The sequence below is a fragment of the Schistocerca americana genome, chromosome 7 (assembly GCF_021461395.2).
Source record: "Schistocerca americana isolate TAMUIC-IGC-003095 chromosome 7, iqSchAmer2.1, whole genome shotgun sequence".
Classification (NCBI taxonomy): Eukaryota; Metazoa; Arthropoda; class Insecta; order Orthoptera; family Acrididae; genus Schistocerca; species Schistocerca americana.
In genome coordinates this window covers 135,279,476-135,304,783 of record NC_060125.1, presented here as the reverse complement: position 1 = coordinate 135,304,783, position 25,308 = coordinate 135,279,476, and the positions used below count along the sequence as shown (strand labels likewise).

The following is a 25,308-nucleotide window of genomic DNA, read 5'->3' as shown; positions in this document are numbered from 1 at the left end:
GCACATGTGTAAGGAAACAGCGCCATATACATGAGATTCTAACGCACCTCGTTGTCGAAGTTCCATGGCGCGAGGGAATACTGCACCACTGGCATGAAGACGTTGGTCTGAAGCCAGCGAATGAACAGGTCACTGGATGGACTCTCGCCGTGGTAGCCGTTCCCACCCACCATGTCCGGCAACACGAAAGGGTGACTGACAATGTTCATCTGTAGAAGTTTGGATATCATCGCCTGGAGACCGTTCTGGCCGCTTCAGTTGCTGTCCAGGTCGACCATGCGGAAGAAGTGGGGCAGCCGCTGGCTCTGGACACTGGCGCGCATCTCGACCAGCGGCCCGAACTGGGAGGCGGTACTCGTGTACTGGTCGGTGAAGACGACGGGGTTCAGTTCGGCGGGCTCGAGTACGGGCAGCTGCGGCAGCAGGTTCGTCTCGCCGGCGCCGAACTTGAGCGAGTCGATCCCAGTCTCATTGAGGAGTGCCTGAAAGTAAGCTGGCAATTTAATGTCTGTGCATACGAAGAAAACGGCAGCTTAGTCTGTGTAAAGTAAAAAAATAATGTAGACAACAAAAATTTTGTGTATGTGTATGGGTGCATGATAGAAAAAATAAAAAACATGACCTGACATTCAGAAGATAAGTTAGTACAGACGTATACACGCATGAGTGCATGAGAAGAAAAGAGAAATGTCTTGCGTTTTGCGACATTTAGAGTTTTCTAGAAACCAAGCTTAGTCATCTTCAAGTTGAACACATCGAGAGCACGATGAATGACTCAACATCGTAGAATTTCTTGGAGGAGGTAGGTATGGTAAATGCATGAGATGAGTAAGGTAAAGGAATCAGAGAGTTTGCTTACAAAACCGATATTTACCAGATTAGATTACATTTAAAACTGTATTTTCTTTTGCTGTGAGCCGTAATACCATGAATGAACTCAACTTAGAATTCAAGTCTCTTATTAACAAAAGCTAATATCCAGATTCTAAACGTATTGTGAGAAATACAAACATACCAAGAAACGTCTCATTTAATACCGAAATTCTGCTTAGTATTCGGAGAATTCCTGTCGCTAGAAATATCGTCTAATATCTTACAGTCCTATTTGGGCTTGCTGTATTATTCTATACGTTAATTCCAAATTTTGGCACCTGTATTTTTTCATGGATTTCGAACGTAATTCTACCCTGTTTGTATCTGAGCACAACTCCGAAAGTGCGAACGGATAGTATTCGACTTTACAGACGTACTGGTAGTGATTACTTGCTAGCAATATGTTGTTGTGCTTGCCTTGGGAATTTCCTTAAGCTAAAACGTGTTAACGGATGAACATGAAGGAAATGCTCCTCATAGGTCAGCTTTAAACTGAAATAATAAGCTGCGCACTCAGCCACCGTGAACACTGGTGCAAATACTGCTCTTACAAATAACAAACACATGCAATCTGGAAGTCAGCCTTCCTGAAATAAACAAGAAGTACTTCAAATTGCAAGTGAAATGAACATAATAAACGGATAATAGTAGGCAAGACGTTTATTTCATTTGTAAACCACGACATTTAACTGTCGAACGTCGATGTAAATTAAGGGATGATCACACTCGCAAAGTATTCGACTTCTTTTTAGCTATAGGCACTCTCTTAATACTTGGAAAAATGTCAGTATCCCTCCCGCATAAGGAAACTTCTTTCTTATTGCGTTTCACTTTATAACGACAAGTTTATCATCTACTGTAAATACTAGCTTTCGTTGATCAACAGCTTGTATATTAAGTTCTGTGCATTTTGCAGTTCACGGCGTGTTAATAAAAAGCTCATATCGTTGTACTGTTTTTAAATGTAATACAATCTGATAAACATCGGTTTTTCAAGCCTATTTTCAATGCGTTTACCTTACGTATATCCTTCCAGAAGTTCTACAGTAGAAACCCATTCTTGGTACTCTCGATTTGTTCAAACTGATGCGTTGGGCTGACGCCACCCTATTGGACTGTCATAGCTCACTGTCTATGATGTGTCACTACCGACCAACCAAAAGATTTTATTTACTAGCCTACAAGAAGCAAAAATGCAAAATAAATACTATTAATACGCCGGATGTAAGGGACGATACTTGGTCGAACAAGGTTATCATGCTAAGCAAGATATATAATTTGATCGATTCACCTGACATATCTGCAGAACTTGGTTTCTAAGAGTTGGTACTAAAACAATATCATTAGTCATCATGTAAGCTTAAAGTGTAGCCGTTCCGCTTCATTCTTATGACTCACGGCTAATGGTTGTCGCTACAAAATTGTCCTCAAAATAAAAATATGGCTACTTCATATAACCTTAGAAGCAAATGAAACTTACCGCAAAGTTTCCTTCGACTCTTATAACTTCAGTCTGGTATCTGTGCAAGTTCCGCTCTCTGTATTTTATCACTGCTATCGCCGCGTGTAATATACAAGAATTTCTCCTTGGTCTTGTCTTTTTACCTATTTGTCGCCTTCTGAATTCACTGTTTCATCGCTCAAAGCTACCCAGTTGTCTTCATTAGTACACTTTTCTCCTGTGTAGTCACGAGAAATTCTCAACACGCAATTGTTCTTTCACTTCATCAGCGTCTCCTCTTCTTAATTCTGTCTCACTGCTATTTCTATACTTTAATTCGCGGTACAGAACCAGCAAGATATGACTAGAGTTCACATTTGTCCCTGGAGAGGTATTGCAGTTTTAAATGTAGTTATCAAGTGTTTGTTTTACCATTATATAATCTATCTGAGACCTTCCGATGTCTCCAGGTCTTTTCCATTTGTACAAACTACTTTCATGATTCTTGTTTGCCGTGATTAAATAAGGGTGTGTGGAAATTTATCCCACGCAGCTTCTCCTTTCAAACTTTCTCTTCAGTCATATCATCCAAAAATTTTTCTTTTCTTCCTTTTCCTACTGTCGAATCCTGTCCCATATCAGAATTAACTTTTCGTCTAGCTTAATTATCTGTACAATTTCTTTTATTTCATCAAGTGTTATTTCAATCTTTTTACAGTCAGCAGAGGTAGTAGTCAACTGAACTACTCTATGTTTAGCTAGTAGTGTATATGTTTATGTGTATATGTATATAATAACTTTCCTGTTTTCCAAATTTAGAATCCATAATTAGATTTAATTTAGCATTTCCCAAGTGAAAAGAGAAGGAATCGTAAATTTATATACGCTCACAAGAAAAGAAAATAACTACACGACGCACCACGAAGGATTTATTCGAATGGGACGTAAATAGGTAGATCTGGTGTACATGTACGCACAAACAAATGATTATAATATAAGAAAACTGGATGATTTATTCAAGAGTAGAAATAATTCAAAAGCTAAGATCGCTTAAATACTATTTACTGGATACCCAGTTTCAACACACTAAAGGTGCCATCACTGGATCTGTGAAGATATAACATCACAGGTTTGAGGGAGGGCTTACATGAGTTACATTATATACATTACTATCAGTACAGTACCACATACCTGAATGTAGCTTAACATTTATAAACCATTTGGATATAACGAGACATGAGGCAGACCAGCTGATACAAAATCATTGTCAGAAAAAAATTAAAAAAAATACTCTCATGGTCATTACTTTACTTCAGATATGTAAAACCGAAGTCACAAGATAAAACTGCGGGTACATGGCCGGGTCGGCCTCACACTGCCCTATTCCGCGCCGGTTTACCGGCTGCGATTCTAGTGATTCCCAACCGGCCACTAGATAGCGTTGTCCAAGCAGTGCACACACAGTCCCATGGTATAACCACTCATTAATAAAACAATACAACTTTACTATTACTGCTAATCAAATACCCACGCAAAGAACACTTTCAGATACACTTACTGTACATATTACATAGGGTGTTACAAAAAGGTACGGCCAAACTTCCAGGAAATATTCCTCACACACAAAGAAAGAAAATATGTTATGTGGACATGTGTCCGGAAACGCTTACTTTCCATATTAGAGCTCATTTTATTACTTCTCTTCAAATCACATTAGTCATGGAATGGAAACACACAGCAACAGAACGTACCAGCGTGACTTCAAACACTTTGTTACGGGAAATGTTCAAAATGTCCTCCGTTAGCGAGGATACATGCATCCACCCTCCGTCGCATGGAATCCCTGATGCGCTGATGCAGCCCTGGAGAATGGCGTATTGTATCACAGCCGTCCACAATACGAGCACTAACAGTCTCTACATTTGGTATCGAGGTTGCGTAGACAAGAGCTTTCAAATGCCCCCATAAATGAAAGTCAAGAGGGTTGAGGTCAGGAGAGCGTGGAGGCCATGGAATTCGTCCGCCTCTACCAATCCATCGGTCACCTAATCTGTTGTTGAGAAGCGTACGAACACTTCGACTGAAATGTGCAGGAGCTCCATCGTGCATGAACCACATGTTGTGTCGTACTTGTAAAGGCACATGTTCTAGCAGCACAGGTAGAGTATCCCGTATGAAATCATGATAACGTGCTCCATTGAGCGTAGGTGGAAGAACATGGGGCCCAATCAAGACATCACCAACAATGCTTGCCCAAACGTCCACAGAAAATCTGTGTTGATGACGTGATTGCACAATTGCGTGCGGATTGTCGTCACCCCACACATTTTGATTGTGAAAATTTACAATTTGATCACGTTGGAATGAAGCCTCATCCGTAAAGAGAACATTTGCACTGAAATCAGGATTGACACATTGTTGGATGAACCATTAGCAGAAGTGTACCCGTGGAGGCCAGTCAGCTGCTGATAGTGCCTGCACACGCTGTACATGGTACGGAAACAACTGGTTCTCCAGTAGCACTCTCCATACAGTGACGTGGTCAACGTTACCGTGTACAGCAGCAACTTCTCTGACGCTGTCATTAGGGTTATCGTCAACTGCACGAAGAATTGCCTCGCCCATTGCAGGTGTCCTCGTCGTTCTAGGTCTTCCCCAGTCGCGAGTCATAGGCTGGAATGTTCCGTGCTCCCTAAGACGCCGGTCAGTTGCTTCGAACGTCTTCCTGTCGGGACACCTTCGTTCTGGAAATCTGTCTCGACACAAACGCACCGCGCCACGGCTATTGCCCCGTGCTAATCCATACATCAAATGGGCATCTGCCAACTCCGCATTTGTAAACATTGCACTGACCGCAAAACCACGTTCGTGATTAACACTAACCTGTTGATGCTACGTACTGATGTGCTTCATGCTAATACTGTAGAGCAATGAGTCGCATGTCAACACAAGCACCGAAGTCAACATTACCTTCCTTCAATTGGGCCAACTGGCGGTACATACTGACGAAACTAAAATGAGCTCTAACATGGAAATTAAGCGTTTCCGGACTCATGTCCACATAACATCTTTTCTTTATTTGTGTGTGAGGAATGGATTCTGAAAGTTTGGCCGTACCTTTTTGTAACACCCTGTATATGCTATGCATACTATACATACCACACATAATCGTCATTTACAGAGTAAAAACATCTGAAGCAAAGGCACTATACATATTAGCGCCATACAAAACTACATATTATAATTGACCCTTATTCATATATGGAAGTCAGGAATTTACACATAGTAAGTCGTTCATAACACGACATAGATACAATGTGACGAGTGATTAAAACCTTTTTGGTGTGCTTTACCTGTCTGGGAACTACGGTCTTAGGTATTGTAAAGGCTAAAAAAGTGCTAACGTGTTATACAAGGCTCTCACCATCTATGAACTCATTATGAACGTAGTACGGACCGACTATGAAAACCTGCATAGGCACACAAAATTAAGGAAGATCAGAACAAACCGAGGGGGCACGGGAACAGGGGGGAAAAACACACATGCGCACCAAGGTGCTCAAAAACTCCACGTGCGCTCCCACCGGCATGGAACTCGTTCCGTCCGTTCAACTCACCGCATGGGGAGTAATGGGAAACACATTACTACGATACCAAGAAACGCCCATTCTGGCCGGCCATACACAAATATATCTGTAGAATATGGAAACGTGACGAATACACATTTGGCGGGCAATGGTAATCATCAAGCAAAGATTTACAGCGAGGCTGACCAATTACACGGCAGACCTCAAACAAGCATTTACCATAACATAGCAGGCTACGCCCTGCAAAAAACGCGACCCATATATGGCATTAGCAGTACTCTATAGGTGGTTTTCCGAGCATAACAGATACACAACAGCCATCATAGTGTGTGAAGAGGCCACATACGATCACTAGAGCACCGCATCAAATATGTCAAAGAAATTATGGTCCGCCGATTCTAATTGGTCGTTCAACAACTTGCTTGGAAAACTCTTTCTGTTTTTGTAAATTTCGATGTTTTCCAAAACGTTGAGTTTGCTTCCTTTAGGGGCTTCATGCAAGATTTTCATACCTTGTTGCGTATCAGTAATTTTATGGTTCGAGCCCCGCAGACGGTCACCCAAAGCGGACTCATTGTGGGCACTCGTGTGCTCACGAAAGCACGTAAAAAACGATCTCCCTGTTTGCGTCACATAAAAGCCTTCACACCCGCCACATTGTAATCTGTATACCCCTGTGTTTCTAAATTTATCAGTGCTGTCTTCAGTTCATTACCATGAACTGTAAATGTGTAAGACCCACACCAAATAGGATTAATGAGGGGTACTGAGCACATAGAAAGAACGACGTCAGGAATGGTTACGGGTTCACCTAACTCACAGGAGAGCATCATGAAAATATATGAGAACCGAATTGGTAGATCATTGAAGACAGATACCAGTTACCCCATGGACGAGAGCTTACAAGGTTTCAACAAGCAGTCTGAAATGAAGAATGCAGAAAGGTTCTTGAGGTGACTGTGTATCGCTACCGTTGCGATCGTGAGAACAAGACTAGTCTAGAATGGAGTGTTCGCTCATATGGAACTTCCTGTCAGATTAAACCTGTGTACCAGGCTGGCGCTCGAAACTGGAACCTTTGCCTTTTGCCGATAAGTACTCTGCCGTCTCAGTTGTCCAAGCACGCAGTCACGGATCACGACTAACCATCACTGCCTCACTTCCGACAGTACTTTACCTCCTACCTCCCAAACTACGCAGAAAGTTCGCCTGCATGCCTTGCGGGATAAGCACTTCTGGATGAAAGCGTATTGCGTAGACGTGGCTCAGTGGAATATGAGTTACAGTTTCTAGAATGAATTTTTCATTCTGCAGTGAAACCGGTGTTGATACGAAACCGTATGGGGGAAGAAAAGCAGTGAGAGTTGCTAGTCAGTCCGCCTAGGATAGCTCAGGGAGGAGACCGAATGCATTTATTGTTTCCACAATGGAGCAACCAGTGCGAAAATATGCTTTGAAGTTTTCTTTTTCATTAAGCATCCGACTGCTGAAAGTCGCGGACGTACGTATTTGGTTACATTATTATGGTCAGGAAATTGCAAAATGTCAGTCCATATCTAGCGAATACGTAGGGAGTGAACTGACGAAACTTACGGGAAACAAAATGCCACAACACTTAGACGGGGATACAGGCACGAGACATCACAGGATCTCGATTTCCGGCACGATAAAAACGACACACACTACGACCTATAGACCAAACGGTGCACCGTTGAGAGCCACTCCTAGTGAGTCCAACCGAGGCATCCTGAAGCACTTCCGTGGCGCTGCACATAGGAGGCCTGGAACAGGAGACCGTAGAAACTGCACACCCAAAGCAGTGCCGGCAGTGGATCATCGTAAAAGAAATAATAGGCACGAAAACCACGACGATTCAAACAGTTCAATGGAGGAGCACAGATTCCGCAGACAGAAGCGGACACACCCCAAAAGCTTCAGAAACTTTAGACTTAAGAAAACGACGATGATACAGACGGAGCAAGAGATCCAGGTGTTAGAACAGAAACTGAATCGAATTAGAGAAATTCTAAAAAAAATTGAAGACATAGGAAATGCAGCGTCTGTAGAGGAAGGTGGCAAATATGAACCGGAAGACAGTGGCATTGTTATGACATTGCAGACAGGAGCCGTCGAATCCACGGGAGGTGCAGACTACGGTCAAAAGGATTCCGTGGTCCGACGATATTGGTGTTCATTAAATAACATTTGGCAATTAGTTACGAAAAGACTACCTATGCAATGTTATAACATTACAACTCTCAATATAATCAGCGTTTAATCGGCTCTTAATATCCGGCCGTTAAAAGATTATCTTTTCGCTGCAGACACAGGTATTATTCCACTCCAAGAAGTCATTCAGTGTGAAATAAAGTGAATAAGTAATTTTGAGGCAGTTGACGGTTCTTGTGGCACTGTAATTTTGTTCAAAGAAGATATTCTGCATGCGATAAAGACTGCTGTGGACATCGGAAGGAGCGCAGCATTGCAATTGCACAATACGTTTCTTGTCCACCTTTATGTGCCATCGGGAACAAATAGCAGAGCACGCAGAAGCTACTTATTTACCGAGGACTTAGTAATTATTTTAGGAAGCTCTCATTACACAATGGCCGTAGGCGGAGACATCTACTGTGTACCACGGGGGGAAGACCAGGCCACAAACTATAATAATTGTGAGGAACTGCAAACTTTGACAAGTGGAGTAGAGTTGGTAGACGCCTAGATAACACTGCGCCCCAATGTCACGACCTACGCTTTTTTAGCGAACATCACCGCGAAGAGATTAGATAGAACGTACTGTCAAAGCTCTGATGTTCACTGTAACCGGCACGAAATTGTGAACAGAAGGTTTTTCAATTACTGTGATTACCATATTAGGATCAACCTTCCCTGCCAAACAGCCTTTAGAGGACGTGGTGCGCGGCACTTGAACATCTGCCTTTTGAAAGACCAATTAGTGAAACAGGCTATTTTAGAATTATGGAACCAATGGAGCTCCAAGCAGACACGCTATCAGAGCCGTGCGAATACGTTAAACCATAAATAAAGCGAAATAGTGCGCCAAGGAAAAAGCGAAGTGGGATAAATCAACTATCGAATTACATTTCATGTATGTCAGAGATTTAAACGCGAACCATGAAGCCTTGCAACAAAGCTTTGTTAAAATAAAACGGGTTAGAGAAAAAAAAAACATATCCTTAACTCGACAATTCTTGTATGACAGACTAATCTGAGCAACCAACAATTATGATGTTCCTTCGGAACTTACTTCTCCTATTATGTGGAATACAGAAGAAAATCGAGCAGAAGTTAATTAAACGTCTAATTGATGAACAAAATATGTATTAAGATGCACAGGTGACCACAAAGCAACACGTAGGATATCATTTTACCAAATATTATGCGCTACCGAAATCCTGTTATAATTACGAGGATACCATTCCACCTTACATGCTCAGTGAGGTAAGGCAGGCTCAAAACGAGGGCCTATTAGAACGTTTTACTTCCGCAGAAATGCGTTTAACAATCCACGCAGCACCTGAAAACAAGGCAACAGGAATAGATTTCCCTAGACTCTCATCCTTTGATGGATGGATGGTGTCGGCTCCGGAAGCACAGAAATTCTCAACGAAACAGTTACAAAAATTTTATCCCCCCCGCAGTTTTGCCCCAGGACTGTTGGTATTGGTGTAAACAATGGTTCAAATGGCTCTGAGCACTATGGGACTTAACATCTGAGGTCATCAGTCCCCTAGAACTTTGAACTACTTAAGCCTAACTAACCTAAGGACATGACACACATCCATGCCCGAGGTAGGATTCGAACCTGCGACCGTAGCGGTCGCGCGATTCCAGACTGAAGCACCTAGAACCGCTCGGCCACAACGGTCGGCTGTTGGTGTTGGTACCAAAGGTGATAGATTCTAAACAATTAAAAGATTACTGACCGATTGACCACCATATTAAATTATTATTATTCTGGATTTACAATGTGAGTACATTTTTCCAGCATCTATTCTAGATTACAGTAAGTCACTAATTATTGTTCTCCACTCTTCTCTATTTGTCCATAAATCTTCAGGAATGCTGTTCTTCCTCATTGCTGACTGAACTCCGTGTACCCATGTATGAGGTGGTCGTCCCCTTTTTCTTCTTCCAATTGGTACCCAGTCGATTATGCATTTTGGTAGCCTTTCCTGTTCCATTCGTCTGATGTGTCCATACCATTTAAGTTGTTTGTGCTCGATGAAATCAATAATTGAATTTTTACATTTCATCTTGTCTCTGATTACTTCATTTCTTATTCTTTCTCGTCTTGATATTCTTGCTGAACGTCTTCAGAAATCCATTTCTGTGGCTAATAATTTTGATTTCAGTTGCCATTTTGTTGTCCACACTTCTGAACCATATGTAATAATGCTCCTAACTACTGTTTTAAAAATCCTTATTTTGTTATCAGTTGTTATGTGTTTGTCCCAGAGAATTCCATTCAATAAAGAGATTGTCGTCTTTCCAGAATTTATTCTTGATCTAATTTCTTTGTCCTGTTTCCCATCATTTGTAATTTTCACACCTAAATATTTATATTCCTCAGTAGCTGTTATTGTTCCCATCCCTTCTTCTAATATTAAGTCTCTATTCACTCCACCAATTACCATGTACTTTGTTTTATTCATGTTTACATTTAGACCTGATTTTTTATATTCTTGAATCAATTTTCTGGTCATATACTCTATGTCCTCACAGTCTTGGGCTATAATCAGTTGGTCATCTGCAAATTGTAACGAGTATATTGTTCTATCATTTATTGGTATTCCCATAGCGTGACATTTTTTCTTCCAATTCTGTAAAGTTACTTCTGTATATATTTTATACAATGTAGGTGAGATGCTACATCCTTGACGTAATTCTTTTGTGACTTGGAATCCATGTGATAGATATTTACCAATTTTTATTTTTGAAATAGAATTTTTATATAAATTTTGAATTGCTTTAATTATTCTTGGATTTATTCCTATTGATATTAAAGCTTTCCATAAACTGGATAAAGGCACACTATCATAGGCTTTTTCTATATCTATGAATACTAAATGTATAGGTTGTGCCCGAACCATTTTTTTTTCAATAATTTGTTGTAGGCAAAAGATATGATCAATTGTTGATCTTCCAGCTCTAAAACCTGCTTGTTCTTCAGTCTCCTTTTCTTTGTATTCTTGTTCTAACAAATATTTAATAATTCTTCCATATAATCTACTGAAGGTATTGGTCACTGTTATTCCCCTATAATTTTTACACTCATCTTTCGCTCCTTTTTAAGTATCACTGAAATATATCCTACTTTCAAATCATTTGGGACATCTTCCCCATTTAAACATCTTTCGAAAAGGTTTCTTAACAATTCCATTAATTTCTTTGTTCCTAATTTTAATAATTCTGCAGGAATACCTCCAATGCCTGTAACCCTTCCATTCTTTAAAGATTTTATTGCAGTTTTTACTGTCTCTATTTCCAAACGGATGTAATTCTCTGCTTGTAGATCTATCATTTCATTATATTCAGGGTTTCCCAAGTATTCTTCCCTGTTTTCTGTTAATAAACTTTTAAAATATTTTTCCCAAGAGTCATGAGTAATATATTTAATATGTGTTGTTTCTTTAGAATTCCTTCTTAAATTTTTTATAGTTTTCCATGCTTCTGTGTTTCTTTTACCACCAATATAGGATTCAATTTTTTGACATGACTGTTCCCAGACTTTGTTTTTTGCTTCTGCAACCTCTTTCCGGATTTTCGCTTGTTGTGCATGAAGCTATATTTTATCTTGAAGATTTCTGGTATTTAGCCATTTTAAATATTTTTCTTTCTTTAATTTCACTTCCTTTTTAATTTCTTCATTCTAGTAGTATAAAGGATGGTTTGTACATGTTTCTTCTGTTTCTCCTAAAGCTTCCTTGGCGGCTTCATGTAGTTTATTTACAATATAATGATATTGATCTTCTGTATTATCAAACTCTGTTTCTACCAGTTTTTCATCTAATCTCTTTTGATATAAAAATATTGTGCTTTCATTCTCAAAACTATTCACATTATATTTAGGAATTTTGATTTCTGTTTGTATATTTTCTATAGGACAATTTCGATTTTCTTCAGTGCTTTTTCCTCTGAAGGGGAATAAAAATTTGGAATTTACCAAATAATGATCGCTAAGAGTTACCCCTCTATATACTCTTATGTCATGTATTTTTATCCTCGTTTGCTGTTTAATTATAATATAGTCTATTATTGATTTTTCATTCAATCTATCTTTATGCCATGTGTATTTATGTATTTCTTTATGTTGATAAAAGCCATTTAATATTTTCAATGAATTTTATTCACAGATATCAATAAGTCTATTACCATTATCATTTATAACATTTTCTCCAAATGGTCCTATAATTTTATTTCCAATTTTACTTCCAGTTCTACTGTTAAAATCCCCTGCAATAATAATCTCCCTGGTTTTCCCGATATCCTCTATGATTCCATTTAAATTATTATAGAAATCATCCTTTTTACAAATTTGTTCATCTTCGCTTATTCCATATACTCCTATAATAGTAATTTTGTATCCATGAATATCAATATTAATTTTAATCAGATTTTCATCAATAGGTTCCCAGTTTGTGACAATTCTTTTGAATTTGTTTTTCATCAATATCGATATCCCCCGTTTTGCTCTTTGATTTTTTGGGACACCTCTATAGAAATGTGTATATGATCCTATTCGTTCAATACCTCGTCCTTTTTTCTTAGTTTCTGGGAGTATAATAATATCTTGATTTCTAGCCTCCATTTCTTTAATCATTTCTCCTACTTTATTTTGTAATCCTTGTATACTCCGTACACCAATTAAGACAGTCCGTTTTCTTAGCCTTTTTCGTCTCCTATTATATCCGTCCTGCCGTAATCTTATAGGCTTTTTAACCAGTGAGGTTTTTCCAATGAATGGGGAGTTGGCCCATCGCATTAACCTCCAACCTGGAGGACCAGGTAATTTTTGCTCAAGGTTTTCTTCCTTTAGCCTTTGGTAATCCAACACCTAGACTACAAGGCAGTAGTTGCTAGTTTTGGTCCACCCCGGGTAGTTTATTTCCCCAGTACCCTCCATATCTGGTGGGCATTCCCCTATCCGCCACCTGGGGAGGCGCCCGATGGGAGACTAGCAACTCCACACGGGACCTTATTAAATACCCGTTTTGAAATTCTAACGTGTCTCTTAAAGACGGATTGAAATTGTGACTTGGTGAATTTTTCACGTACTGTCATACTTAACGAATTTTTCACCTCGACTCCTTCGGATTACTCAGATTTCATTGATACTGCTTAGAGCTTGTTAACGATTAAGAGAATCGTAACAATTACAGGGATTTATATTAAAGCCCAGTTTTGCGTAGCTTCTTCCTGAGTCGGTGTCTTCATCTCGAAGCATTCAAGCTTCCCTAGGGCAACTGGTAGACGGAAGATGTGTAACTGTGGAACATGAGCTTGGAGGATAAGAAAACCACCGCAAAGTTCAGTTTCGAATCCTGATTCGGCACACAGTTTTAATCTGACAGGAAGTTTCTAGGTTAGACTAAACACAGCAGACACAGAGGCATACAAGCAGTCAGCCTTCCCGAGCTCCATAACATGGGAGCGCGCTCAGTACCTTCCGCCTTGGGCATCATGGTGATCTGCAGAGAATGTACGCAGATGGAGAATAAATTTGGGCCGGCAAGAGTGGCTGACCGGTTCTAGGCGCTATAGTCTGGAACCCCGCGACCGCTGCGGTCGCAGGTTCGAATCCTGCATCGGGCACGGATGTGTGTGATGTCCTTAGGATAGTTAGGTTTAGGTAGTTCTAAGTTCTAGGGGACTGATGACCTCAGCAGTTGAGTCCCATTGTGCTTAGAGCCATTTGAACCCAATAAATTTTGTTTGCAGGTACAAGAGAATACGCTCATGGGACTTGTCGCTTAAAATTCATCTCCGTGTAACAAATACAGCGAGCGTGGTAAGCATAAGATTAGTGAGTTAAGTAATGATTACTAATCATATGAAATGTCTCATCATTATCCAGAAATAATTTATTTTGTACACAAAAGTGACAATCAATTCTAAAAGTGTTAAGTATGGCATACTTAATAATATGTTTACGCAAAAGAAAAGTTGCATTTCTTTGAGAAATTCCTCTACACAAGTCACCGAACAGAACACAGTTATAAACATGTAAGTAGATATGAAGGCTTATGAAATATTCGTAGCTTCTATTGTACTTATCCTAACTTGTACGCTTATTTTTCAAGTTATGAGTACTATGGACAGTGTTTAATGTGTTGATTTCATGGATAATTCGTTCTTGATGTGAATTTATAGTTTCTTGTCAATTCGGCTCCTTTGATAGTGTCTGTTTTATGTACAAATCGTTCTTGATATGGCGATTGTTATAGTTTCTTGTGACATAGCCTCTCCATGCAGCACACCAAGTTATCCTCAGTTTTAGGTAAGATTCCATTCTTTGTCGAAAATTACAGAATACATAACGTAAGAATGTCAAATTCCGAACGATTAATACACCTATTTTAATTTTGTAAGGCTATCTAGTGAGGTAATTTGGATCATACGACGACTCACCATTCCCGGTACGTCTACAAGGTAAGTCCAACAACACTCCACAGCAAAAGCTAGGGACGTGTTGGATAATATATTAACAACTCAGTGGAAAGATATGAAAGTGCGGTAGTATACTGCCAGAAGTCTCTCAGTCGTGTACAGAAAGTTGGACATCACACGGCGTCAAGCCAGAGTGACTATGTGACTACAAGGGTTGCCCAGAAAGTAATGCACCGTTTTTTTCTTCAGCGGTTCTTTATTGAACATAATGAGAATTACACACACAAAAGAATTGCTTTATCTAGACACCCTATTCTCCCACGTAATCTCCATCCCGTTCTATGGCGTTCCACCAGCCCGTAACAAGGGCGTGTATGCCCTGTCGGTACCAATACTTGTCCTGGTGGCGGAGCCAGTGCTTCACTGTGTGAATCACCTCCTCATCGTCCTCAAAATGTCTTCCACGATGGCATCCTTTACTGCCCAAAGAAGTGGAAGTCCGAGGGGGCAGGCCAGGTGTGTCAGGTGTGACAGCCGTGGATGGCCTCTCCGACTGCTGCAAATCGTGGAGCCCCGCCGAACCGCCGTCTGATGACCTCACCCTCCGTGCCCAGCTACTGACTGTACTTCTGTCGACAGCAAATGCTCCATGGACATTTCACAAGCGTTTGTGAATGTTCCCCACAGTTTCTTTCTCTGCATTTAGGCATTCAAAGACGGTGCATTGTTTATAACATACATCACCTACAGACGCCATTTTGAAACTGTCCCGCCGCTACGCTATCCGTCGGAAGTGATGGAAACTTGGCGCTCTGACTCAGGAGAACTTCAAATAATACATACGTAAAGTTTCGCATTCCTGGAATTGTTTGCGCCTGAGAAAAAAATATGCAGTGCATTACTTTCTTGGTAACCCTCGTATATATCCAAATAAGATTGGCCCAAGAACAAGAGGCAGTTGTAGGAACGGAAAAATACGGTCTGCGTCAATCAGCTAGCAGTTACGGTGCACTGTGGTGGTGTTCTTCTTTACGACATGACCCAGAGACAACCTGTGAATGAGTTCACACGCGAAGAATCACCACGCAATTGGAAGAAGGACTAAATGTGACGAGTGTAGCCCAAGAGTTCGGTATAGGATTGTTTCACGTGCATGGGGAGCATTCCGAACGACGTCACTGCTCTCGGAAGGAGAGGAGGCGGTCTTTTCCCTCATAATAGCAGATTCAATCTGATCAGTGATTCTCGATCTAACCTCACACGGTGTGAGATGGGAACATGTAATGTACCCAGGAACTTCGTCGAACACAATCGTTTTGATAACGTAAGCGTTCTGGTGCAGGGAGGCATAATGTTACTTGGGTGTACTCACCGCCAAATCTTTTAACATCTGTCACACACCGGCCAACGCTATTGTGACGTGGTACAACTCCCCCATATGCCTCTTTTCAGCGATGCATTCGGCCATGACTCCATTTTTATGCTTGTGAAGCAGCTCCTGGAACGAGACAACATTCAGCGAATGGACTGCCTGTTCCTCTACTTCGGTCGAGCGCCTATGGGGAGACTTATTGGAACCAACGACCATACAGCAAGTGTCAATATAGCTGGTGGGAAAATGGAGTGTCCTCCCACAAGAACTTCTTCCCGTCGTTGTGGCCAGCGTCAGATCACATTGCTGATTATGCATTACTCTCCATGGTATTGTAATATACGAGGGATCATCATAACTCGCGGTGGCTTCAGTGTTATTAGTATCTTTGAAAAATATTGCCCTTTCTGTTCGTCTCACTGTGTAGTTCCTTCAGTTACCGTCTGTACTACAGTGAAGCCGTTCTTTCTGAGTAGAGTGCAAGGTCCATCGCGGTTTTTACAAGGCAGTGACACATCACGTGGATGTCTTAACGAAGACTTTCACGTGACGTTTTGCTTACCAGTGTAACTACCATTACAGCTGGGTGTGATAGTATATTTCTGGAAGAATAGCTTCGAAGTAGAGTGCTTTGCTACTGATACTATGTTTGAAAGCACGTTGACTCACCCAGAGACGATTCGACCACCAGGCTGCTGCTTCAGGGTTAGTGAAGTCGACGATGGCACCAGATCCTCTCCACCACACAGTGAAAGTGCTTCCATCGGTGTTGCTCACAAAGTAACCTTTGGCTAGTGCATCCGAATAAACGGGTTCGCAGTTCGAGTTAACAAATGGGTGTACCCACAGAGTCACGCGGAATCCCAGTGCGTGAAGATCATTCGTGAGGCCACGCATGTCGGGGAATGCGGTCTTGTCGAAAGTGAAGCTGCCATAGCAGGTCTCCCAGTTGTCGTCTATTTCTATTTGGCTCTTGGAGAATTTGTTGGCAATTACCTCGTTGGCGAGCTGCCTCACCTTCGAGTCGTTAACAGATGCTCTGAACCTCGCCCACGTTGACCAAATGGGGTAAGTAGCCATGCCCGCATCCGGAATTTCCGTCGGTTTGCCCAAATAGTTTTCAATTGCGTACACATGCGCTTGTTTCACGTCGTCGAAAGAACACAGATCCCACTCCATAACAATCTCACTTCGATCAATTGGATAAGGAGCCTTATTCTCAGCAATACAAATTGCATCTAGGGACTGATTCGTATTCTGGTCGATGAAAAGAGGCACGTTTGGTTTAATGTGGACGAATCTTCCGTCGGAGAAAAGCCAGTAGCGTACGACCACGGCCTGGTGGTTACCTGCGTTGGGGACATACGGGTGGTGGTCGTACTTGGTGCTCTCAGTGGGCCATGTCTGATACGTTGACTCGAGTCCGCCATAGATGTGGGCCCCTAGGTGCTTCTGACAAAGTGTGACCGCCTTTGTTGAAGACTTGATCGTCTGCTGAGCGCTGAGGCAATGATCCGCTCAGTCGTAACGACGCAGGGATACTGAAGAATTGTCAAAGTAGAAGTACTCTTCATTGCTGCGCCTCTCATGTCGTGGACTGGGAGAACTCTTGTCACTGTGACCTATGATGTATCCCACTTCCACTATATGACCATCTGAAACATGTAAATGAGCATTCAGTTTAACAGGTTGAATAGCATCTAAGTGAATTTATGAAAGCCGCAAGTGTATGAAATGCGATACGACAAACATGAAATACATGGCACAACAAATTAATGATTCCAGCTTCAAGTTAAAATCTGTAAATGGAGCATTTCTGCATTAACCGGTTTCATTATTTTCGGTGTTGACTAAGTGCTCAATGTTTTCGTAAGACAGGTTAAAAGTATTACTGGTGTATCAGAGGAAGATGAAGAGTGTAATAAAACTGGTTATTTTGAGATAAAATGCACAAACGGATCTAGAATAATATGAAATGACTGATTCCCAAGTTAAAGACTCAAAATCCAGAAATTCACTACCAAAGAGATATTTGAAAACGCATAAACATCAATATGTACGAACACTATATGCAACTACTGAGATTATTGTTGACATCTTAAAAATATAGGTAATGATAAACAGTTATGTGTACATTGTTTCAGTAGATTATTTTGCATGAATAGATCGATATTCGGTAGTATTTTTATAGGTAAATCTTTGTTCTTGTTCAGTACCGTGTGTCGGCACACAGTTTTAATCTGCCAGGAAGTTTCATATCAGCCACACTCCGCTGCAGAGTGAAAATTTCATTCTGGGAACATCCCCCCGACTGTGGCTAAGCCGTGTCTCCGCAGTATCCTTTCTTTCAGGAGTGCTAGTTCTGCAAGGTTCGCAGGAGAGCTTCTGTAAAGTTTGGAAGGTAGGATACTGACAGAAGTACAGCTGTGAGGACGGGACATGAGTCGTGCTTGGGTAGCTCAGATGGTAGAGCACTTGCCCACGAAAGGCAAAGGTCCCGAGTTCGAGTCTCGGTACGGCACACAGTTTTAATCTGCCAGGAAGTTTCAGTGTGTTAAAGTGTTTGACAGTCACGCTTTAATACCTTCCACAACTGAGGAAGTATCTTTTATACATGTCTGCTTAATAATTCGAGATCATAGTGAGGATCCTATCTGCAGAATGTCATGGATAGCTAGTGTAAACACAGGTTTTGATTGGAGAGAGTACAAGTTGGTTACCAGTGCACCTGGTGGAAATTGTATTTGTGTAATTTTATAAATTCCAATGTATTTTGTAAGGAGGTTAAATTAAACATTACAAAATTTTTAAAAGACAGTGGTTTGTAGTTAAATATTTGCTACAATTAGATACAGATGAAGCAGAATTTAAAGACCGTGTAGACACTAAGTTTTCAGAAGCAAAAGGATTAACTGATAACCAGAAATGTGTTAAAATCTTTGTTGAGGGAGTATAGTGATGTGGTTAGTAACACTCCAGGTACAGTGAAAGGATATCAGTGCACTTTACATCTAAAACCACACCAACTATATTTGATAAACAAATATTGTGTGCCTGTAACTAAGAGAGCCGCATTTGAGAAAGAGTTGCATAAGAAAGAAGTGTGTGACATCATCGAGAGAAGTGTCATGCCATATAGCAACCCATTAGTCACTCTTTCAAAAAGAGAGAATGGTTCTGGATTCTAGGCATCTGAACAAATTTTTTTACACGGAGGGGGACCACTATGCAACCATTGAGGAACTTTTACACCCGTTTAAAAATACTCAGATTATGTCTCGTTAGGATTTAACTTCTGGATTTCATCATGTACCTTTTGTTCCAGAATTTCGTAAATATACTGCTCCTCTTTACAGTGCTAGATGTTACCAATACAATGTAGTACCTTTTGGTTAGAACTCACTTCTAGCTGAATTTATAAGAGTACTAGATTGGGTATTTGGACAAGACCTGGAAGGAAAACAGTTTATATAGACGATATTTTGGTAACAGGACAAAGTTGAGAAGAGCATTTCGAATGGTAGAAGCAAGTATATGAAAAATTTAGGTAAACAGCAATGACTCTGAAACTCTAGAAACGTAAACTTACTGCATATGAACTAAAATTCTTTCATTATGTAGTTGCTAGGGAAAGAATCTTGGCAGATCCAGATAAAATTAAAGCAGTTTCAGATTTTCCAGCACCATGTAGCAGAAAACAATTGAAGTACTTTCGTAATTTGTGTGGATTTTATTGTAAATTTGTGAATGGATAGAGCTTGGATGCATTCTGTTTAAGCAATTTACTTAAAAATAATACTAATAGGGTTTTGACCCAAGAATGTCAGGAAGCTTTTGAAAATGTTAAGAAAGAATTGTATAATCAAAATCTGTTACACAAACCAGGTTACAGCCTACCGTTTTGTTAGCATAGAAACAGTAGTGCCTATGATCTGAGAGCAGAACTATTTCAGGAAAAAGAAGTTAATGGGGAAGTCAGACATAACACAATGCCTTTTGCAAGTGGAATGTTGTGAACATGTGGGAATCCTACACAGTTACAGGAAAAGAATGTTTAGCTATTTACTGGACATTTGCTATGTCATGGTAGATTTACAACATGGGGAATTTATTTGCCACAATTTGATTACGAAATTAAGTATATTAAAGGTTCGAACAATGCTGTTATAGATGCTTTGTTAAGGGTGCTATTGGATAAGAGTAAGGAAAAGTTGGATCAAAATGGGAAAAGGGTTAAAATGGTATATAAGAAAGGTATACATGTTAAAAATGTTATTAGCGTGATCTGTAACGAAATTAGAAGGAACCAATACCATGATTGAAACTGGAGGTTAGTACCGAGTCATTTCGGAAACAATAGGTTTTGAAGTATGGGACAGGTATTATAGAGTATATAAAGGAACACTTTTCTGGATAACAGATGTGGATTCTGACGACTGGAAGTAATGTAGACCAGAGGAGCAAGCTGGGAAGTTGACTAAATATTTACATGAGCGTTATGTAAACACTGGTATTAAAAAAAACTGCAAGAACATGTTTATTTCTATAACACAGCTAAAAAGGCTAGGAAAGAACTGTCTACTTGTGACAAGTGTAAGAGATTGAAGGTAAGTAACAGAACTTGTAAAGGTGAGATGTAAAATATAATACTTGGCCAGCCTATGAATTTAGCTGCTGTGGACTTTTGGAAATTTGCCAAAAATTAAAAATGTTTATTGTTACTTTTTTTCTGTGGCTGATGTTTCCCTCAAATATATAAAATTATATCCTGTCTTACAAGATACAAGTAAGGAGATCATTGCTAAAATTGGAAAAGATTACTTCAAAAATGTAGGAAAAGTTAAAATTACTCTCTCAGACAAAGGATCACATTTGTATCAATGTATTTGAAGTTATTCATAGAAAAATCTGGTAACAAACAAATTTTAATTTCTGTTTGTTATCCTTCATTCAATCCAGCAGAGAGACATATACTTTAAATTAGTTGTCTGTGTTCCACATACTGTAGCCACAAGCATCCTACATGGTATGAACACATAAGTGAATTTGAAGATGTAGTGAATAGCTTGCAACACAGTTCCACAGGATTTTTAGCTGTTAAAGTCATGTTTCATAATAAACCAGCAAATATTATCTGTGAACTGGTACATTTTGCACCATGTACTGGCATGTCTACTCAAGAATGTGAAGGAATTGTGAGAGAAACCATGAAGAAGGAGTGATAGATATGAAAGAAGAGACACGATAGTAAGGTCAAAATAACTAAGTTCAGCGCTGGAGACTATGTTCCTGTTAAATCATATTATATATCTAAAATATTAAGATCTGTGTTAAAAAAGTTCTTCAATAAGTTTTCATAAGCTATTGTATTGCCCATTATGTGACATGAAAACTAATGAGTGAAAAATGTTTGTAGCAATCAGAATCCCAAGGACAATATGAGTGAAAAAAATGTTGAACTAGCACTTGTAAAAGTTGGCCCAAAATCTGATGATCACTGGTTTCTGAAGTGGTATATCTGTTGATGTGAGGTATTGTAAAGTAATTAAAGATATTAGTGAAAATGTGAAAGATATTGCAAAATGCTGTTACAAAAACATTTGTATTCTAAGTAAAAGGATCTAACTAAGTAAATAAATTTTTTTGTGACAAAGTATTTTGCTATATTTTCTTTAAAGCATTTCAAACAACTCCACATGGACCAAGGTGTTCCCTTCTGGCAGCAGTGCATTACCAATCAATAATATTTCACTAATTAAAGTCAGACATATAAATGTTAGTAAATAAATGAGTATAATTTTTGTATAATGGTTAGATACAGACATTTGTTGATCACAGTATTTTTCGGTTTTTGAAAATACTTAGACATTTTCATGGAAAATAGGTTCCACTGTATGCCAATGTCATATCATGTATGAATGTAGTTTTATTTCAAAGAATAGAGATACAAGTAGAAATATATGATACGTGTACCATCTATTGCTTATCCCATGTATGTTATATGAGGTTTGCTAATAATTTGAGAGATAGTAAACAGCCAATTATTTTGAAAATTTTTGAGAAAAGACCTTGGTAAGGTGAAAGTTTGTGCTTATCCTCACTTGAATGAAGGAATGATACTAATGCAATTTTGTTTTATGTCATGTAATGAAGAACCTATGAATACTGATTTTGTTATACTCAAAAACCTGTTGATATAACCAGTTTAATTATTTAGTATCAAAATTTTTCTCACATTTTGTGCTTTTGAAATTTTTGGGGGTACTTGTAATAAAATGGTTATGGTGAGGAAAAATGCACTAACCGATCTTGAATAATATGCAATGAATTATTGTTAATCAAAGACTCAAAAGCTAGAAATCCACAACCAAATAACTATACAAAAATGTATAACCGTCAACATATTTAAATACTTTATTAGTTTCTATTATTATTATGTTCTTGAAAAGACTGTGATAACTAAGTAGGCGTACATTGTTTTAATAATGTATGTTCCAAACGTGAATTTCGTAAACACGTTCATATAAGATGGAATTTTATTTGCTACCTGCCGATAGAAGTAAATCTTCGTTCTAATTTAGTACGAATGTGGAGTACAAGTTATGTATGTGTTTAGATAGCCTGGAAGTTGAACTTAGTTGTACTGTGTAGCGAAATAACTAAAAATTTATATATTCGACAACAGAAGCTCAACAAGCGATCATATCATTTAAGAATATGAAGCCAAGCATAGCCTAAAGCAGTATATGAACTTGCACTTAAGAATCTAGCATGTACACGGATTGTGACCCTACAACTTTCAATAACGAAGAACAATAACAGATGAGTACTATGAAAACTGTTTATTTACATTCTACTGCTGCTACCTCTATCTGCTCTATGTGACTATCTCAGCATGCCAACTGCTGCGAAACTGTGACCAACCATCCAAATTTAAATTTAGTTCAAAATTCATGAATCCACTTTGGGTTTTGAGAGGGCAGTAACGGTGAGAAGAGACTTTGAGTCCTTGATCCGTAAGACTACTTCCCCCCTTTTTAATAAAAAAAGAAATACTCATAAATTGCAGCAGTTGAAAATAAAAATGCCTTTTGAATATAGCACATTAAGATTTTTTATATATCTTGTGCCCGGTCTAAGGCGCTGCGGTCATGGACTGTGCGGCTGGTCCCGGCGGAGGTTCGAGTCCTCCCTCGGGCATGGGTGTGTGTGTTTGTTCCTAGGATAATTCAGGTTAAGTAGTGTGTAAGCTTAGGGACTGATGACCTTAGCAGTTAAGTCCCATAAGATTTCACACACATTTGAACATTTTATTAACTTGTGCCCCAGACGCGTTTCGCCGTAGTTACAAGCCGTCTTCAGCGAGTGTACTGAAATATTACACAGTTTGCACATGTAGGGCATCATCTGCATATATGGGTTCTGTGTTATGGGTTCTGTGTCTTGAGTGTTGTTCATATCTATATGTTTCTTTCCACATTTTGCTCTGCATTGCTTTTTCTTTAACTGTATGTGTTCTGATGTAAGCTCTGTGTGTGTGTGTCCTTTTTAGTTTTTATTTTATTATTTTTTTCACATGTATTTTCCTATGCACTGACTGAGAGAAGGTCGAAACACGAAGAAGAAGCTGTGGGACATTAACGGACACTGGTAGGCATGTTTCTATATTTGAAAGATGATTCAAATTTCACGCCAGTTGCATAAGACCGGTGCTAATAGCACCACTACAAGGATGCTTTAAACACACGCTGTAACTGTCATGAGCGTTAGTTACCTTTCGGATTAGACTTGGTGAGCTGGTGTTAGTCAGTAATGATTTGAAGGCGAGAAAGACGTCATTCACAACCGCTCGCCGTGTTAGAAAAGGGCCGAGAAGTTGACTGTTTCTTGTGCAAAGTTTCAGAGAAACTTGGCAGGAATGTAGCAGTCACTGTACAGGATTGATGCCAGCGGCAGTTGCGGGGATCTACGGTCGCAAGAAGACGGGGCTCCATACGGTTACTTGACACTAACGAGAGGGAAGGCCATCGTGTTTGGCTTATGGCTCTGGCTCATTGTACTGCATCTGCAGCAGCAATCTGAGAAGCAGCTGACACCACAGTGATACAATTAAATGTTACAAATCGGTTACTTCAAGGACAGCCCCGGGCCAGATCCTCTGTAGCGTGCATTCCACTGAGCCCAAGCCGCCGTTACTTGTGACTTCAATGTTAACATGCGAGAGCTCACTGGAGGTCAGTACGGAGTTCTGTCGTGTTTTCATACGACAGTTGGTTCTGCCTCTGTGCCAGAGATGACCAGTGATGGCCGTTTGAGAGGGGGCCAGTGGAGACCCTGCAACAAACCTGTCTGCTTACTAGACACTTGGGCCTACATATGGAGTTACGGGATGTGATTTCATATGACAGCAGGAGCGCCCTCGTTGTTATCGAACACACTCTGACAGAAAATTTTTACGTCAGGACGGTGATTCGATATGTTGTTCACGAACAGCATTCCAGGTGGTGATTTCCGACAGGATATCGCTCGCCCACGCACCGTTTTGGTAGCCTCATATGCTGTGCAGTGTGTCGATATGTTGCCTTTGCCTGCTCAATCACGAGATCTGTCTCCAATCGAGCACGTAGGGGACATTATCGGAAGACAACCCCAGCATCTTCCAGAAACAGCACTAATCGTACATATACTGACCGACTAAGTACAACAGGCATGCAACTGCATTCCACAAACTGATATCCGCCACCTCTATAACACAATGCATGCACGTTTGCATGCTTGCATTCAACATTCTGGTGGTTGCACAGCTTGTTAATATACCAGCATTTCACATTTGCCATGGCTTTCCTCGCGCTTACCCTTAAGTTGTGATCTTGTAATTTTAATCGCTTAAAAATATTATCTAGACAAATGTATCCCCGAAGTTTGATTACTCACTTAATTATTTTTTTTGTATTGCGACTTTTTCTGTTGATGTGTTTTGCTGTTTATTACACTGCTGGCCATTAAAATAGCTGCACCAAAAAAGAAATGCAGATGAGAAACGGGTATTCATTGGACAAATATATTATACTAGAACTGACATGTGATTACATTTTCAAGCAATTTGGGTGAATAGATCCTGTGAATTCAGTACCCAATCAACCACCTCTGGCCGTAATAACGGCCTGGGCATTGAGTCAAACACAGCTTGGATGACGTGTACAGGTACAGCTGCCCATGCACGTTCAACACGATCACGAGTAGTGACTGGCGTATTGTGACGAGCCAGTTGCTTGGCCACCATTGACCAGACGTCTTCAATTGGTGAGAGATCTGGAGAATGTGCCAGGGCAGCCGTCGAACATTTTCTGTATGCAGAAAGGCCCGTACAGGACCTGCAACATGCGGTCGTGCATTATCCTGCT

The 25,308-nt window shown here is 40.0% G+C and overlaps 1 protein-coding gene across 1 annotated transcript in view; it reads right to left on the bottom strand.

Moving 5' to 3' along the window:
- Positions 1-254: 254 nt before the first annotated feature.
- LOC124622791 (myogenesis-regulating glycosidase-like) overlaps positions 255-25,308 on the bottom strand; it is a 64,468-nt gene continuing 39,414 nt past the window's right edge. Inside the window, exons 3-5 of the mRNA XM_047148584.1 lie at positions 17,447-17,559; positions 16,574-17,356; positions 255-482 (exon numbers count right to left, since the gene is read on the bottom strand). Coding sequence (XP_047004540.1) covers positions 255-482; positions 16,574-17,356; positions 17,447-17,559 — 1,124 coding nt within the window. The remainder of the gene's footprint in view (positions 483-16,573; positions 17,357-17,446; positions 17,560-25,308) is intronic.